The 16,707-nt window shown below is 43.1% G+C and overlaps 1 protein-coding gene across 1 annotated transcript in view; it reads right to left on the bottom strand.

Annotated features, from left to right (window-relative positions):
- Positions 1 to 1,455: 1,455 nt before the first annotated feature.
- The window catches only part of LOC119173709 (glutamate receptor ionotropic, kainate 2), a 114,754-nt gene continuing 99,502 nt past the window's right edge, over positions 1,456 to 16,707 (bottom strand). Inside the window, exons 12-17 of the mRNA XM_075895951.1 lie at positions 16,173 to 16,447; positions 15,920 to 16,033; positions 10,997 to 11,195; positions 10,008 to 10,221; positions 2,831 to 3,147; positions 1,456 to 1,669 (exon numbers count right to left, since the gene is read on the bottom strand). Of these exons, the coding sequence (XP_075752066.1) occupies positions 1,646 to 1,669; positions 2,831 to 3,147; positions 10,008 to 10,221; positions 10,997 to 11,195; positions 15,920 to 16,033; positions 16,173 to 16,447 (1,143 nt within the window). The 3' untranslated portion in view covers positions 1,456 to 1,645. The remainder of the gene's footprint in view (positions 1,670 to 2,830; positions 3,148 to 10,007; positions 10,222 to 10,996; positions 11,196 to 15,919; positions 16,034 to 16,172; positions 16,448 to 16,707) is intronic.

Here is a 16,707-nt window from a genome sequence, read left to right as displayed (position 1 = left end):
TGGGACCAATGTCACACTTTTATATAATTCTGCAATTTTAGTATGTCATCTGTGAAAATGCATTTATTCTTTGTGCGCAAAAACGTGTACAGCCGTCATTTTTTAAACTAACGCGTGAGTGTGTGGCCTGCGCGCTCCGACGGCTGCTTTCAGCACATTCCAGCGACAGCAAGATCAATCAATGACTCTTCTCACGTCATTTAGTGGGGAGCAAAACCACGAGTCCTTATGCATATAGAACCGGCAGCAAGATTGCAACCCTCTAAAAAGAGATTACGCGGAATCTTGCTTGATCGCCTTGAAGGGGGGAAGGGATGTAATTTTGAAGCTTTTACAACAATGAAATCTGTGCACATAGTGGAGCACGTGCATACGGAAACAAAATATTTAGCCTTAAAGACCGTAACACCGGATTGTCTACCGGTGTGCGCGAGCCGGCCCCGTGTGTCTCAGTACCACTTATCGCGTTCTTCCTGTCATTATAGTTGTGGTACGGACTAAGGTACTTTAATTTTTTTCCTTTTTGCCACGCAATAAATGTTTGCATATACACGCCATACGCAAGAGCGGGTGGGCAGCAGAAAATACATAAAAATATGTTGACGTATGGGCATCATCTAGTAAGGTGTTCTCATAGTCAGTGCATCGTTGTAAACGGGCTGTGAAGATGTATTCATGCACTTTAAAAATTTTACACCCTAAAAGGTGTGAAAAGGGGTGTACACATTGAAATCACCTATATGAACACCGCTTTTACGCTCTATTTTTTTTGAGGTGTTCATGAATGAAACACCTTCAAAACACCCCATTTACACCCTTAAAATTGGGGTGTTGTGAACAGGTCTACAAATGATTGATTGATATGTAGGGTTTAACGTCCCAAAATCATCATATGATTATGAGAGACGCTGTAGTGGAGGACTTTGGAAATTTCGACCACCTGGGGTTCTTTAACGGGCACCCGAATCTAAGCACACGTGCCTACAAGGCTACAAATGCACGATAGTTTCGGGCAATTTTGCTTATACTGTTAGTATACATTAACCATCTTGACAGCAGCAAGGCTACTACTACTAGCTGCTTGAGGTTCTAGTAATGAATCGAAGCAGGAAGTAATGTTACGGAAATGCCGTTTTCATCGATAAAGCACGCGAAATACTGAATATCACCGACACAGGCAGATTAAGAGACTACACAACAAAGCACCACGCCCAGTCTCAGACTTCCTTAGACGCTTCGGTAGGTATATTTTGTAATATTATATTTTGTGAGAGAACTTCAAATCTCCATTGTCAGCCATCCTTAGCTGTTACTTATTTTTCTTATATACATAAGCTCTTGTCATGATAATAACACATTTTCTTGTATGGTTAGGCGACAACTTCCAGACAGAGGCTGCATAAATCTTCAGATCAGTTTAACTTCAATTCTAGAAAATCCATGAAGACAAAAAGATACGGAATGTGTAAAAATTTATTAAACGTTCTTTGTACTTAAAGTCTCGCGTAGTTCCCTGAAAAAAAAATGATGTGGCAGTTGCATACAGTCGACAGCTTTTAAAGGAGACACTTCAGCTCTATTTGTCGACGTTGGCAGCATTGGTAGAAACTTTTGAACAATCCGTTTTTCCACTTTATGAGGCCACCTACAGGAGGTACTTGTCATTGATCTGCAAAGAAATTGAAAGAAGGAAAACAAATTGGTGTTTCCTTATGACAGTCACCCAATACTACCGTTTTTGTTTTTGTTGTCATTGGCATAAATTTGCAAAAGTACTAAACTGGAAAAGATATACGCAGTTTCCTCAAGGAAAGATAATAAAACAACAAACCTGCAAACACCATTGAATTAGGTCAATGGCACAGATTATACTCAACGTTATGACCACCACGTCTAAATGATGGCGAAATTCAAATAACAACACTGTTCTTATGAAAGTGCACTCTAAACACACCAGGTGCTCAAAATTAATTAAGGGACTACTGCTATTTCACGTCTCATATTTTTATCGTAGTTTTAACACTGAAAATTACGCCACTCCTACACCTCGGTCCTTTATATGTGGAGCTACAAACGGTAGCAATGCGTTATATGACAGCTCTCAAAAAATCACTCATACATACAACGTAACTATTATTTAATGATCACCGATTCATCGCTATAATGATGAGTTAAATCAAACTAACGCAGCAAGGTAAAAAAAAAACTGTACTAGTCGGAATGAAATATTGTGGTTAGCGAGCGACGCGTAGCATAGACCTTAATATAAAAATGAAGATAAATAAAGATTTGTCGACTGAATGAGTGACTTTTCTATCCTTCTCCCTATCTAACTTTTATTCCCCTTACTCCCTCTCCAGTGCAAGGCAGCATACCAGACTCAGCAATGCTTAAACTCCCTACCTTTCTTTCATCCTTATTCTCTCTCTCTATCTCTGGTTCGCATGCCCGTGTTTTGAGATGCTGAACAACAAATGCTATTATAAACCCTTTCTTAACCCTAATGTGAAAACCCAAAACTGGAGGGCTCAAGGTATTGGAACTAACGGACTGATTGACTGACTGAATAACTGACGTGCTGACTGACTGACTGACCGACTAATGAATAACTAACCAACTAATCACAAATGACTCAGCCAATCATGAACGAACGAAATAACCTAAATAAATAATATTGTACGTACTCCTTCAGGTGTGAATTGCAACAATGGGAACAGAAACAAAGACAAATTCTATCAAGACCAAAACAACTTCATGACATGAGAGTAGCCGAGCAGCTTATGCGTTCGCGCTTGCGTCGAAAGCAAAAGAGAGCGTTGAGGACACTCACATCTACCGGTTGTCCCGATGTCGGGGCACCTGTCGAAGCATTGCGACGCTTTTCGCGCGATGAACGCGCCTTGAAGAAGAACTCGGTGAAAGCGATGAGACAAGCGAGACCAAGTCCGCCAAGCAGTACGACGAACACGCCGCCCACCTTGGGCAGGCCTAGCTCGCTCACTGCGTCGGTCCTGGACGCCGCCTGGCCATCAGGACATCGCCTCGCTGGGTCCTTGACCTTCCACCAGCGGTCCTTGAGCGTTTGTAATGTCCCGCTTTCTTGAAGACGTAGAATAGTTGATGAGAGTACGCTACGGTACGGAGAACCTGCGTTGGAAGAATGGGCCCCGCTTGTGATGGCGTGTCATCAACACGATGCCCAAATCGAATTAGTGCGAGCAGCTGTTCGTAAGTCCATTTTCATTAAACCCTCAACGTATACCTAAATATATTTGTTTCACTTAGTAATTACAGACGCTCTGTAGTAACTGTACATTTGTAAAAAACAGGACTTTTGAATCTTTATTACAAAAGAGCCTGAATTAGGAATAGGCTGCCAAACGGTTATGCTGGAAGCGTATTCATGGAGGTACGCATAGGAATGGACCCCTAACAATAACAATACCTGCAGGTGTTTTCTGGATGACAACAACCTTGTTAATGACCCACGCCGTAATTGCGGACTACTATCAAGTACACTCTAAAGACTGTGGAAGGTAATGCAGATGTGCCAGAAACGAGAAGTGGTGTTCTACTTTCGCAAAGCATCGGATAAAGTGAAATGCGTTTTCACTCTGTATGAAAAGAGAGAGTGAAACTGCTTTATACTTTACGTTTATTGAAGCGAGTGGAATTCGCACATACTCCTAAAGCATGTCAGAGTAAAACCTGGTTATACTGACGCTCCTAATCTATATATATGGATGCACCTGCGCACCACGACTGGACTATCACTACTTAATACCCGACCATATATGCAGTAAAAATTATTTTATTTCTTGTTGTGGCATTAAAGACAAATACTACAAAAACAGTGCTTTCAGCTTTCTAAGTGAATTTTCGTGCACCAGGAGGCACTTGAATGAAAATTCGGCGTTTGTGGCTGTGTATTCATGCTGTTACATAAAATAATATGAGCTCATTAAATTGGTCTTTCTCGAAGCTAAATTGAAACGGATAATGCTTTATTGTTAATTTGTAATTCATATTTCTCGCTATGAACGTTAAACACAGAGTATGCTTCCATAAGCCTAATGTATGGTACATCTACAGCGAAGTTATATTGCTTTATAGTCACACGAGTTGAACAAGAATGACCGAAAATATATCATGAATGATGAAAACGACATTGTTTTAGTGTGCAGTCCAGAAGTACGATGTTTCCTGTACACATAAATGGCTAACCCCTTAGCGAGTCAGTTCGAGCACCACACAAAACTTCGGCTACACTAATCTTTGTTTACAGCGAAACAAGTAAGATCAACGTTGCCACCCTGCGAGACACAAAACAAACACATGAATCACAATCTGTTTGGTTGTCGCGCGTGCTGAAACACTCAAATCTGCATATCTAAATTACAAAATGTGAAGACAGATCATGGGCATTACTTGTGATATGAAAACATTAAGGCATTAAGAGCACTTCGGGTGAGGTTACTCTTTTCAGGTGAGATACCTTAAACCTTTCTGGGGGAATCACTGAACTTTGCCTCAAAAAAGGTGATTTACTCTGGGATTGAGAATGAAAGATGGGACAAGAAAATACTCTCCCAAAAATAGTGCAGCACTATGGTATGTAGTTGTTAAAGTGTAGAGTGCCTTATCATGCACACAAATCTTAAAACATGAGTATTCTTGTCATTCGCTCTCGTGGTAATGCAACAGTCATAGCTAGAAGTTCAACCCATGCTCTGTACATTCAGAGTGCCACACTAAATTTGTTATTCACCACCAGGGGACCATTGCACGAGGGAGACCTTCAAATTAGGTGGCCCCATAGCAAAAGTTCAGTTTCAAATATTCGTTTATTTCTGTTTTTTTACCAAGCCAGCAATTTTCGCTATACGAGATGCTATACGAGATCTTCGCTATACGTGATCTTCTTGCCTGCTGGCAGTTGCAAAAATGCGTTTCTTGAAGTTTGTGACACGTGTTTTTACGATTGAATTGTCACAAGCACATGTGACTTTTGACGCAACTACAGATAGCGTTTCAAGCATACTGGTCTCCGAATGGTGACATAACGATTAATCATGCATACAAGTAGTGCAAGTGGATGGCTATATTTAGTTAATGTCGTCCCATCAAAGTCGGCAAGGTGTCTTCACGGCAACAGTAAATAAGACTGAATGAAATTCTTTCATATATAGGTTATTTTAGGGCACCCTGCCACACTTTCTAGCCAAGGTCACAAAACAATGTCGAAAGGTAGTTGAGGCTTCCCTAAATAAGCGACGCAAAGAATAAAGCGCAATATGTGCCCCAAAATTTTCAAATAAATCTTAAAGTCAACTAGAAATCGCTCCATATTCTATCTGCGAATGAAACCGTACACCGAAAGTATGGTATATGGAGCGATCACTGTAATAGTAAGCCGAGCGTTAGGAGAATATCTAAGTGGCGTTAGTGGTTTTCACAGCATACTCATGAAGTAAACTATGATGAGTGCGATGAAGCGTCTGTCCATGTGTCCGTTCATCGGCACGTCGATTCGTGCACCCTTCCATCCATCTGTCCGTGCTGCCGTCCGGCTCTTCGGACGCAAAATCAGACAGACACGGTTGGACAAATGGATGGAAGCACGGACGGACAGACGGACGTACGCATGTCCACTGCAGGGCAAAAAACTCTCCCATGATCCGCCAATAAACTTGGTCTTGTGCTTTCGGCTGTCACGTTATAGCTGCGAACTTTTCAATGACATGGGCCCACCTACATTCTGCATCCCTTTCGAGCACTTGCCTTCACTCAGAATTCATCCAGTTATCCTTTATGAGCAGCGATTACCCTGCCTACGTGCTACGTGCCCGGCCCATGTCTATTTCTTCTTCCTAATTTCAACTATTATATTATTTACGCCGGTTTCGTTCCTGACCCACTCTGCCCTGTTCTTGTCTCTTAAGGTTTCTCCGATCATTTTCCTTTCCATCGGTCGTTGCATCGTCCTCCATTTAACAGAACCATCTCAGTAAGCCTCCCGGTTTCCGCTCCGTAGGTAAGTACCGGCAAAAATATTGCTCTTGTTGGTTAGTAGTAGAATATCATACATGACTCGAAAACACTTGCCGAATGGGATCCACCCTTTTTTTATTCTTCTAGTTATTTTATTTTCAAGGTTTGACTCCACGGTTACTTCCTGTCCCAAGTAGATATTCATTTAAAACTTCCAGCATCTCTCTCCCTTTCACAGTGCGCTCTTTTCTGCCGAGACTGTTGCGGAGCGCTTTAGTTTTGTACATAATAATTTTCAGACCTACTCTTTTACTTTCCGTGTCCAATCCCGTAATCTTGAGCTGTAAATAATCCCCTGAGTAACTGATCAAGGCTATTTTATTAGCTAGTCACTGGTTACTAGGATACTTCCCATTAACTCTTAGTTCTAACTCGTGTATATCTAGTACCCTGAAAAACCGCCTGTAAACATAAGGTGACTAGCATTGGAGAGATCGCGTCTCTCCTTCTTACACCCTTCTTTATTAGGATTTTGTCGCATTTTTTGTGGAAAACTATGGTGGCTGTGCCTCCACTGTAGATTTCTTTCAGCATATTTATGCAAGGTTCGTCGATGTGCCTAATCCACGGTTCCTACATCACTGCTGATGTTTCGAAAGAGTTAAACACCTTCTCGTAATCTGTGAAGGCTATGCATAGGAGTTGGTTGTATTCCGTGCATTTCTCTATCAGCTGGTTGGCACTATAAATGTGGTCTATTGCGGAAATGTCTAGCTGTACAAAATTCTTCTTGGTCATTTGTTTGATTGAAGTCTTATGTCTCCTTCAGTCTATTACCTATTATTTTTGTAAATAGTTGGTAAACAAGGAATTATTTTTAACAGTGTGCTGATGAGCCTGTATTTGTCACGCCCATGACATCTCCTTTCTTATGCATTAAAATGTTGGTGTTCCTCTAAGATTTTGGTACCCTTCACGCCAATAGAGTCTGCGATTGTAATGTGGCCAGTGAAAAATTTCTCTGCTATCTTTCAAAAGGTCTATTGTTACCTTATCCTTACCAGCAGTTTGATTCCTTGTAGGGTTTTCCGTACTTGCCCTGTTGTTACTGGTAAGATGTTGAATTAGTCTTGAGTTAGTATTTCTTCTTACGATATCTTTCTGGTTGTTTTGGCGTCCGTACAGATCTCTGTAGAACTTTTCTGCCACTCCAGCTATCCTATATATAATTAATATGACATTTCCTTACTTGTTTGTTATGCATACATCCAATTTTCGCCCATGCACATGTTAGCCTTCACAGCTTTACGGCTTCTGCCACTTTTTACAGCCTGCTCTGTTCTCTCCATGTTATATTTTCTGGTGTCGGGTACCTTACGCCTATTGAATAACTTCGAAATCTCCACTAGCTTTATTTGATGGTTCTATTTTCACTTTCATGGTTTGGCATCTTTTAAGGACATTTTTGGCTTCTCAGATAGTTTGCCAGTGTTCTGTCTAGTGACTGCACCTCAAAATTCTCTTGCACACTTTTTATAATACGAGTAAGATTATCCTTCATTTTATCAAAGCTACTGTCGGTTACACCGTTCAGAGCCTTGAATATATTCTAAAGGAATACTCTCAATTCCTCTACTTTTTCTCTCACCAGCATCTCAATAATCGCCTTCTTGTGTATCAGTGCCAGGTATCGAGAATACTATCAAGTAGATGCTAATCTTCGTGAAACGCCAATAGTTTTGCAGTACTGCCTACGTAATTTTATAAACATTACCTATGTATTTCTTTGATACAGCCGTCACGTTTGGTTAACGTCAATTGTCGTAAGTTGCCATGCGCTGAAGTCGAATTATGTTGCAGTGTCCTGGCACAGCATTCTGGCGAGCCTGAGCGCTTCAAATCAGGTTGTGTGTGTTGCTAATACGCATGTTCCAGTTGCCATCGTTGCGCAAGTGCAAACAACAGGCTATATGAACATCTCCAACTCTTCAACATATGTCTGCGTGTGCAACATTTGTACATATATTTAGCGTCATTTCATGAATTATTGAATGGTATGTGTTTTTAATCGTCCCGAAACCACCATATGATTATGAGAGACGCCGTAGTGAAAGGCTCCGGAACTTTCGACCACCAGCGGTTCTTTAACGTGCACCAAAATCTGAGCACATGGGCCTACAATAGTTTCGCCGCCATTGGAAATGCAGCCGTAGCAGCCGGAATTCGATCACGCGACCTGCGGGTCAGCAGCCGATTGTCTTAGCCACTAGACCACCGCAGCGGGACGTAAATTCATGACGTGTTGCTCAATAAAAAAGTTGCAACACAGTCAGCTTCCCTCCGCATGCTTGGCATAAGGTTAATTTCCAGGTACGGGGACTCTGCTGACTTTTTCGACATATACCTGAACACATCGTATCGTTATTTGCGCACAAAGATGACATTAACAAGCACACACTAAGCACTTTTATTTTTTATGCGCGTTTTCAAACATCTTCCGTTATGGAGAGGAACAGCACGGTGTGCGCTCGTGAAACCTACGCGAGCGGTCGCGCATATAAACTGCGCTTCAGCCACGCGGGACACAAAGGTTCGCAGCTTGAGCCAAGAACGCGAGCCGGCGTTCTACGTCCTGCTGGTCTCAGTAGCGCTCCACCTAGGCGCGACGTTCGCCCGTCGACATCGTTCTCTTGCTGCATTGCTTACTGCAGCAGCTTTATTAAAGTGACCACTGCTATCACAAATGAAGTAGTCGGTGGTGGGGAACGTATCATGCATGTAACATGCGTGTAAAAGCTGCACGACTTCAACATTGAGAGGTTACGCGCTAACAAGAAGCGAGGCTTGACCTCGCAGTCCCAACGTGGGATTAGCCAGGCAGGTGGCCGCACCCTGTACAGGACGTATACATAAAGTTATTTCCAGCGAAAGAAAAAAAGACATAACTACGACGGTGACTCTCCGATGCTCCTTCGGTCAGGGTTGTTCACTGCTAACGTGAAGATTTAATCATTGCCTCCAAGACAGCACGCCACTGCACAATCTTGAATGCCTTGCTTAAACTGCGTTGTGCTCCATTGCTTATTTTAAGCACTCACACATGGCAGCACCTCCGAGGTTCCCCTACAAAAAGCGCGGAGTTAACGAGAATGTGTGAAAGACATAGGGCGTGTTCACACCAAGCCCACCTTTTGCCTCAACACCTTGCCCCGCCGTGGTGTTCTAGTGGCTAAGGTACTCGGCTGCTGACCCACAGGTCGCGGGTTGGAATCCCGGCTGTGGCAGCTGCATTTCCGATGGAGGTGGAAACGTTGTACGCCCGTGTGCTCAGATTTGGATGCATGCTAAAGAACCCCAAGTGGTGGAAATTTCTGGAGCCCTTCACTACGGCGTCTCTTATAATCATATGGTGGTTTTTACCGTTTCGCCAAGAGTCAGAGGTTTGATGATTGATGAAAAAACTTCTTGAATGCTTCTTTCTTTCTCATGTGGCGACGTTATTCTTACAACGTCATATCCTTGACGGAGATAAGTCAATGAAGTCTTAGTGGAAACCGGCATAGAACACTTTCATGTTGAAACAAATCCAAGAGCGTCGTCTTCTGCATTGCAGACATTTTTCAGCGCATTCCTCAAATACAAAGGCGTAACGAGATAACACTTGTTCATCTTAGACCTTTGCGTTATCAGCCATCCTTCTTAGTGCCGTAACGGCGTGCTCAATATATCGAGATGCTTGTCGGTCTCCACGGGATAATAAATTGTTTTTCTATTGCACTCATTTCTTGGCCCTAGTGACGAAACCGATCAGTTTTTTTCCGAAGTCTTGTCTGTTCATTAACCTCCTGACAGTAAAGCCTATATATCATTTTGTGTGACGTTAGTTCATAAATAAGCAGTGCAACCATAACTCAAGCTCGTCGTATTATTTTCACATAATAATCTGGTCAACGTTTAGTAATATGTACGTGCACGTTTTACATCAGGAGAAACGATAAAGCAATTTTATCACATACCTTGTGGCATCGCCATACCATATCCCTTTGAATCCAGAAGCCCTCTGAGCTGTGTGAGTTCGCATCGACGCTGAGCCACATACTCTATGCTGGCTGATTCCATCAGAAAGGCGTAGCCTCCACGCTCTACCCGCTCAACGCCCTCGGTGTTGGACGCTACCAGGTCGTCTTTCATGACATTCCACATCCTCTCGTATGTCTCGTGTTTAGAATCCTGCGCATAAAGAGCACCATTTCATGTGTGTGTCACAAACACTCAAAATGTACCACACTCAAAATTGCTGCGCCGTCAATGGCCAAATTTTTATGACGTGATTGCGAAAACGTCGAAATTCCGAGCAGCTAATTCCATATGAAGTCATCAGGACCACGCTCTTTCCATAATATCAATCAGGCTCAATATCCGATTGCTAGGCCACCGATTGCAGAAGCGTGTGGTCATGTCGTGGTTGCACGACAACGAAACTCGCTTCTAGGATAGAACCGCAGATGTATGTTACATATATGTAACATTAACATATACTGCATGAAAAAGGTATATACCAATTATGGTTTGTAAACACAATTATGTCCTCCGCGCGTAGTAGTAACAGTGCACATGCATTTATACTTCGATGTTGCCTGTTGATTTGGCATCTTCACTTTTAAGCTTAGTTCACGTGACGTTTATGGATTATTCAATCTATAACCTAATATTACAAACAAATTTTACTAAACTGCCTACTGATATTTTTGCTGACAAAGAATTTCGGAGTTCCGCTCTATGAAACCAAGCAAACAAGAGTGAAGTAAAAAGTTCTTGTGTCTGTTTTTCTTGTGTGCTCCGCTTTGGTGGCCCTAAGTTCATCATGAACAAGTAGGACGAGCTCTGCAATAATTTTTTTCATTCTACCTAAAAATTCGCGAGGCACCAACAACTTTCGAGAAGTTCATGCATATGAACTTTCATTTGAAAACATTAAGCATAGAGATCAGAAACGAGCTCATACCTTGAAGAAAGCCTGTGTAGATCCAGAGCGGACACAGCCATACAGAACCTCGGTCTGCTTCGCCAAGTCTTCGACGCTTTCTATGGGTGACTGGAGCCTTTCTCGAGTCAAGAAGGACGCCAGGTTGGCGGTGTATGACGATACCAGTACGAACGAAAACAGCCACCAAGCAGCAACGAGAATTCGTGTGGATGCTGACCTGCAAGATATAGTGGTTCATCAGGCAATATTTCTTACGGATTGGTAACTCATGTCGCTGAATCGGGCACTTTATTAAAGACGATAGTCTTTCTTGGAGACCATCGACGCAAAACGTTTGGTCTGTCTGTCTGTGCACTTGTCTGTTTGTCCACTTTTAATGGCATTCGGTATTTGAAACGGCTGACCCCTTCCGAAGCACCCACCAGTGTTGCTCAAGGTAGAGCGTTCATGCTTGTGCAATTGTCAAATAAAAAGCAATTATTGAGTATGCCTGGGGCATCATAACAACACGTATATATTCTGCATGTGCGTCTTTTACTAGAAAAGACATACATAAGTAATTTTAAGGACTGTAGCGCTTATCACGCTGCGCTGACCATGCAACGCTTGCACGGAGAAGAGAGTGTTTCCAACGCTTTGCTAAGACGAGACGGTAGTGGCACCTACCCGTCGCCTAGCGTTCTACACCTTATAACCTCTTAGATGGGCGCGCACACTCGTCTTAATGCCACGCGCTTTGTTTTCTAAGAAAACTGCCAGATGGCACTCATGTCTCACGTGTGACGTGACTTGATGCATTCGTTCGCCTCCGCTGCCCGCTCGAGGCACTCTAACGCAGCGTCTCCAGAATACCATTCACCAATATTCTTGCGCAGAACATCAAATAAATGTCTTGTTCACTCTCTCCACACGAAATACTGTCGTGTTTCGATGATATTTGCAGATTAACGTGCAAATATGGGGCCAATTATTTTTCTGGATACCATTGGGAGTTTCACTAACACTGCTGACGTTCACCCCTTGCAGCGTCATCTGAACTAAAAGAATCAAATAAATAAATAGGAAATAGGAGTATAAACCTCTTCTTCAGAAAACATGCTGCAGTCGCAATGACATGGGCGATATTGTAATCTAAATATTTCTGGAACCTAAAAATGCTCCTACACGAGCAATATTGTTCTGTTATATGCCATGTCCGGCTTTCCCAACGGCAAGCATAAGTTTGGCAATAATATTGCTTTTCTTACAACAAATGCGTTCAACTGGTTCTAAACGGGAGTCGTTTCTCAGCAAACACGAACCAACCACTGGAGAAAAGACGTGCGTGTGCTCTTTGTGTACAATCTTAGAAGCACGTTATGACATCTTAGCAGCGCGAACAAACGGGACAAAGGACATAAACAAACGCAGCCAATCATGCTAATCACTTTAATAACTGCCCAATGAATGTGGGTCATTGCATTTCATTGTCTTGCACCAGGCTATATACCGGACAGACTGGATGCTGCGTGAATGTGCGCTTTCGAGAACATTACAGCGCGCTAAGGCCTGCGCCTACAGTTTCCATTTGTCTGAACACTGCGCAAAGCGTGGTTCCACACCAACATTTTCATGCACTTCTATTTTATACGCTCATCATGACGCGAGGTTTAGGAGGTAGCTGAAGCATCTTTCATAAAGAGGAACACTGATATTTGTGCCAGTTTCCCCTCTTTATCACGTTTAGATTGTGAGATTGCTCTCGTCGACTACACCTGATGACCATACGTGATGCTGTTTTTTCCCTTGTAACTTATTTTCCCTCGTTTTTTTAACTTGCATATGTTTCTGCTACGATTTAACCCAAGTTTTTGTTTGCGCTAGTTTGTGTCCCTTGTGCGGTTTGTTTGCGCTACCATGTTGTCATGGTGACCGTAGAATCGCGAATAGGCAGCGAAGTATAAGGGTACATGCGGAGGCAGTCAATGCTGAAAAATACTGTAGTCCTCTTGATGAAACAGTGAAATGCAGATGTGCAATTGCTGTAAGTCACCGCTGCCACCCTAGCCTAATTAATGCGATTGCACCGTTACGACTTAAGCTTGTGCTTGATATTGGCTGCGCTGACATCAAGAATCATGGTGGACGTAGCATGATAGGCACTCCACGTAGCGTGTAGTGGCAGGGGAGGTAAGGATGCTATGAAGCAACGCACGATATCAAAACAAATGTGTTCTTTGTAGGTGCTGCTGTTATCCGAGCACGTTCCATGCCATTGCCCGCATCACTGCAAACGCACCGGGTCGAAATCTTCCCCAAAAGCAACCTCGGCGCGTAGTAGCCATAACGATGATGGAACGTTTGCGGCGTGCTCTTTCCTTAGAAAGTGCACATTTTATGTTTAAAAATGGTGGCGTAAGATACTGCATCGAGGAGCATTTTCCAATCTGCGTCTTCATGGCAGGTCTGAAGCAGAGAAAGGGGTATTGCAATGCCCTGTGTATTGAGTCGTCACTCTCTTTTGAGTTTGCCATGTGCCGCCAAAATCATTATACATGCTCAGTCTAGGCTGCGCTTTATCACTCCAGTGGCATTGAAACTCATTCTGACATACTTTTGTGAAAATAGCACCCAGAAAAAAAATTTATCAGGTTACGTTGCTTCAGACAACATTCTCAATTTCAAGTAATTTCAACTGCTCTAAATTTAATTTTATGGTTCAGTTTACGGCTTCGCATTCTGCTCTTAGGCAAACCTCAGGCATCTCTAGCTTTAGATTTCGTGGCTCGTACATTTCCATAAGACATGTCGCTCCACTTTTTATGCAAAGGGTCATTTCAGTGATATGCCAGTCGGTTGAAATGTATACACTGCCGTTGAGCTTTAGCATTAAAACCACACATCTTTATACACATTTCCTTGCTTCTGTTTGTGAATACGTAACGGAACACCCAATGAACTTTTTGAAACGTTGCCTTTGTGCTCTGCATTTTACACGGATCACCGACGACTTCAACTGCTTTGCACCGAACATCATCATCAGCCTGACTACGTCCACTGAAGGACAAATGCCTCTCCCATGTTCCACCAGTTAACCCGGTCCTGTGCTTGCCGCTGCCAATTTATACCCACAAACTTTTTGATCTCATCTGCCCACCTAACCTTCTGTCTCCCCCTAACCCGCTTCCCTTTTATGGGAATCCAGTTAGTTACCCTAATGACCAGCGGTTATCCTGTCTCCGCGCTACATGCCCGGCCCATGTCCATTTCCTCTTCTTTATTTCAACTATGATATCCTTAACCCCCGTTTGTTCCCTAATCCACTCTGCTCTCTTCTTGTCTCTTAAGGTTACACCTACCATTTTTCTTTCCATTGCTCGCTCCGTCGTCCTCAATTTAAGCTGAACCTTCTTTGTAAGTCTCCAGGTTTCTGCTCCCAAGCTAAGTACCGGCAAGATACAGCTGTTATATACCTTCCTCTTAAGGGATAGTGGCAATCTACCTGTCATAATTTGAGAGTGCTTGCCGAATGTGCTCCACCCAATTCTTATTCTTCTAGTTACTTCAATCTCGTGGTTAGGCTCAGCGGTTATTACCTGCCCTAAGTAGACATAGTCTTTTACAACTTCAAGTGCACTATTACCTATCTCGAAGCGCTGCTCCTTTCCGAGGTTGTTGTACATTACTTTCGTTTTCTGCAGATTAATTTTAAGACCCACCTTTCTGCTCTCCTTGTCTAACTCCGTAATCATGAGTTTCAATTTGTCCCCTGAGTTACTCAGCAATGCAATGTCATCGGCGAAGCGCAGGTTACTAAGGTATTCTCCATTAACTCTTATCCCTAACTGTTCCCATTCTAGGCTTCTGAAAACCTCCTGTACGCACGCGGTAAATAGCATTGGGGAGATTGTGTCCCCCTGCCTTACACCCTTCCTGATTGGTATTCTGTTGCTTTCTTTATGAAGCGCCATGGCAGCAGTTGATCCCCTGTAGATTTCTTCCAGAATGTTTATATATACTTCATCTACGCCCTGATTCCGCAGTGTCTGCATGACGGCTGATATTTCTACTGAATCAAATGCCTTCTCGTAATCTATGAAGGCTACGTATAGTGGTTGGTTATACTCTGAGCATTTCTCTATTACCTGAGTGATAGTATGAATGTGGTCAATTGTTGAGTAGCCTGTTCGAAATCCTGCTTCTTCCTTTGGTTGATTGAATTCTAATGTTTTCTTTACTCTGTTAGCAATTACCTTTGTAAATAGCTTGTATACTACAGAGAGCAAGCTGATGGGCCTGTAATTCTTCAAGTCCTTGCCATCTCCTTTCTTATGTATTAAGATGATGTTAGCGTTCTTCCAAGGCTCTGGTACCCTTCCCGTCAGGAGACACCTTGTAAACAGGGTGGCTAGTTTTTCTAACACAATCTGTCCTCCATCTTTCAGCAGATCTGATGTTACCTGATCCTCACCAGCAGCTTTGCCTCTTTGCATGCTCTCCAAAGCTTGTCTGACTTTTTCTATCATTACTGGTGGGGTGTCATCTGGGTTACTGCTAGTTCTTATGGTATTAAGGTCGTAGTTGTCTCGGTCACTGTACAGATCTCTGTAAAACTCCTCCGCTATTTTAACTATCCTATCCATATTGGTAGTTATTTTGCCTTCTTTGTCCCTTAGTGCATACATCCGACTTTTGCCTATCCCAAGTTTCCTCTTCACTGCTTTGACGAAGTTTCCTCTTCACTGCTTTTTTTTTTGCACCGAACGATAAGCACAAAATCAGCGCAATATATTTGACAGTAGGCTACTGGCTGTTCAATACGAGCATGACATAGACGGTATCATTTACACTAAGAATACCACGAACAATACTGCAGAGTATGCTCAGCGTGTGCTCACATGAAAACTTTTTTTTGTGCTTCAAGTTTACGACACGTGTTATATTATTGAGAAAAAAACTTACCTCGGGGAAGTGTCACAGCCTTGTCTCATGATTGCACTCATAATGAACCATAGACTGTTTAGGAGAGTGAACTGGTTCTTGACCGTTCTCACTTCGTCGCGTTTTCTCTCATCACTGAACATCCGTTCGCCATGACGTGACCGCAACTCACCAGATCGGCCGGCCATTACGACATCGAGGCCCGCACTACCGCAATCACTGCGGGCGACATATCCACCCCCCCCCGCCACAAATGGACCTTCCCTGGCACGACCAGCAGCAATTTCCAGTCGAGACGTAGCTGCTTCTCCAGCGGGCCCCTCCCGCGCGAGCCACGCAGCAGAGCAACAAGCTGACCACTACGTAGGCTACCGCTACACACAACCACACATCTGTGGACAGTGGGGACAGGAAGAAGAGCAGCGAGTGGTCATGCTGGGGCTTCCGGTAGAGAAGACCCACTCCGAGAGTCATGAAAGGGATAGTGAAATCAATGACTGCTTCGCGGGCGTAGGTGATGGTCAGGTCGCCAATCGCCAAGTCAGCCTCCTGTGATTAAAAAAAATAAGCAGCTTATTTATAGCCCGTGTTTCTTACGATTACCTCAAGTACAAATTACGAGTATAGCGAAGTGTAAAAACTAGAAACTAAAACATTGAAATGATGGAGCGTGCATACCCACTTTCACCATAGGTGGAACCACTAGTGCAAAGCTGGCTTGACTTCTCAGTCAGCAAAAACTAGTGCAAGTGGACCATACCTTAAATTGATTTCGTTGCTGGCTTTTCATATGTATTGGTATTCCCATC

This window comes from Rhipicephalus microplus, chromosome 5 (assembly GCF_043290135.1).
Source record: "Rhipicephalus microplus isolate Deutch F79 chromosome 5, USDA_Rmic, whole genome shotgun sequence".
Classification (NCBI taxonomy): Eukaryota; Metazoa; Arthropoda; class Arachnida; order Ixodida; family Ixodidae; genus Rhipicephalus; species Rhipicephalus microplus.
This window is presented reverse-complemented; position numbering and strand designations above follow the sequence as displayed.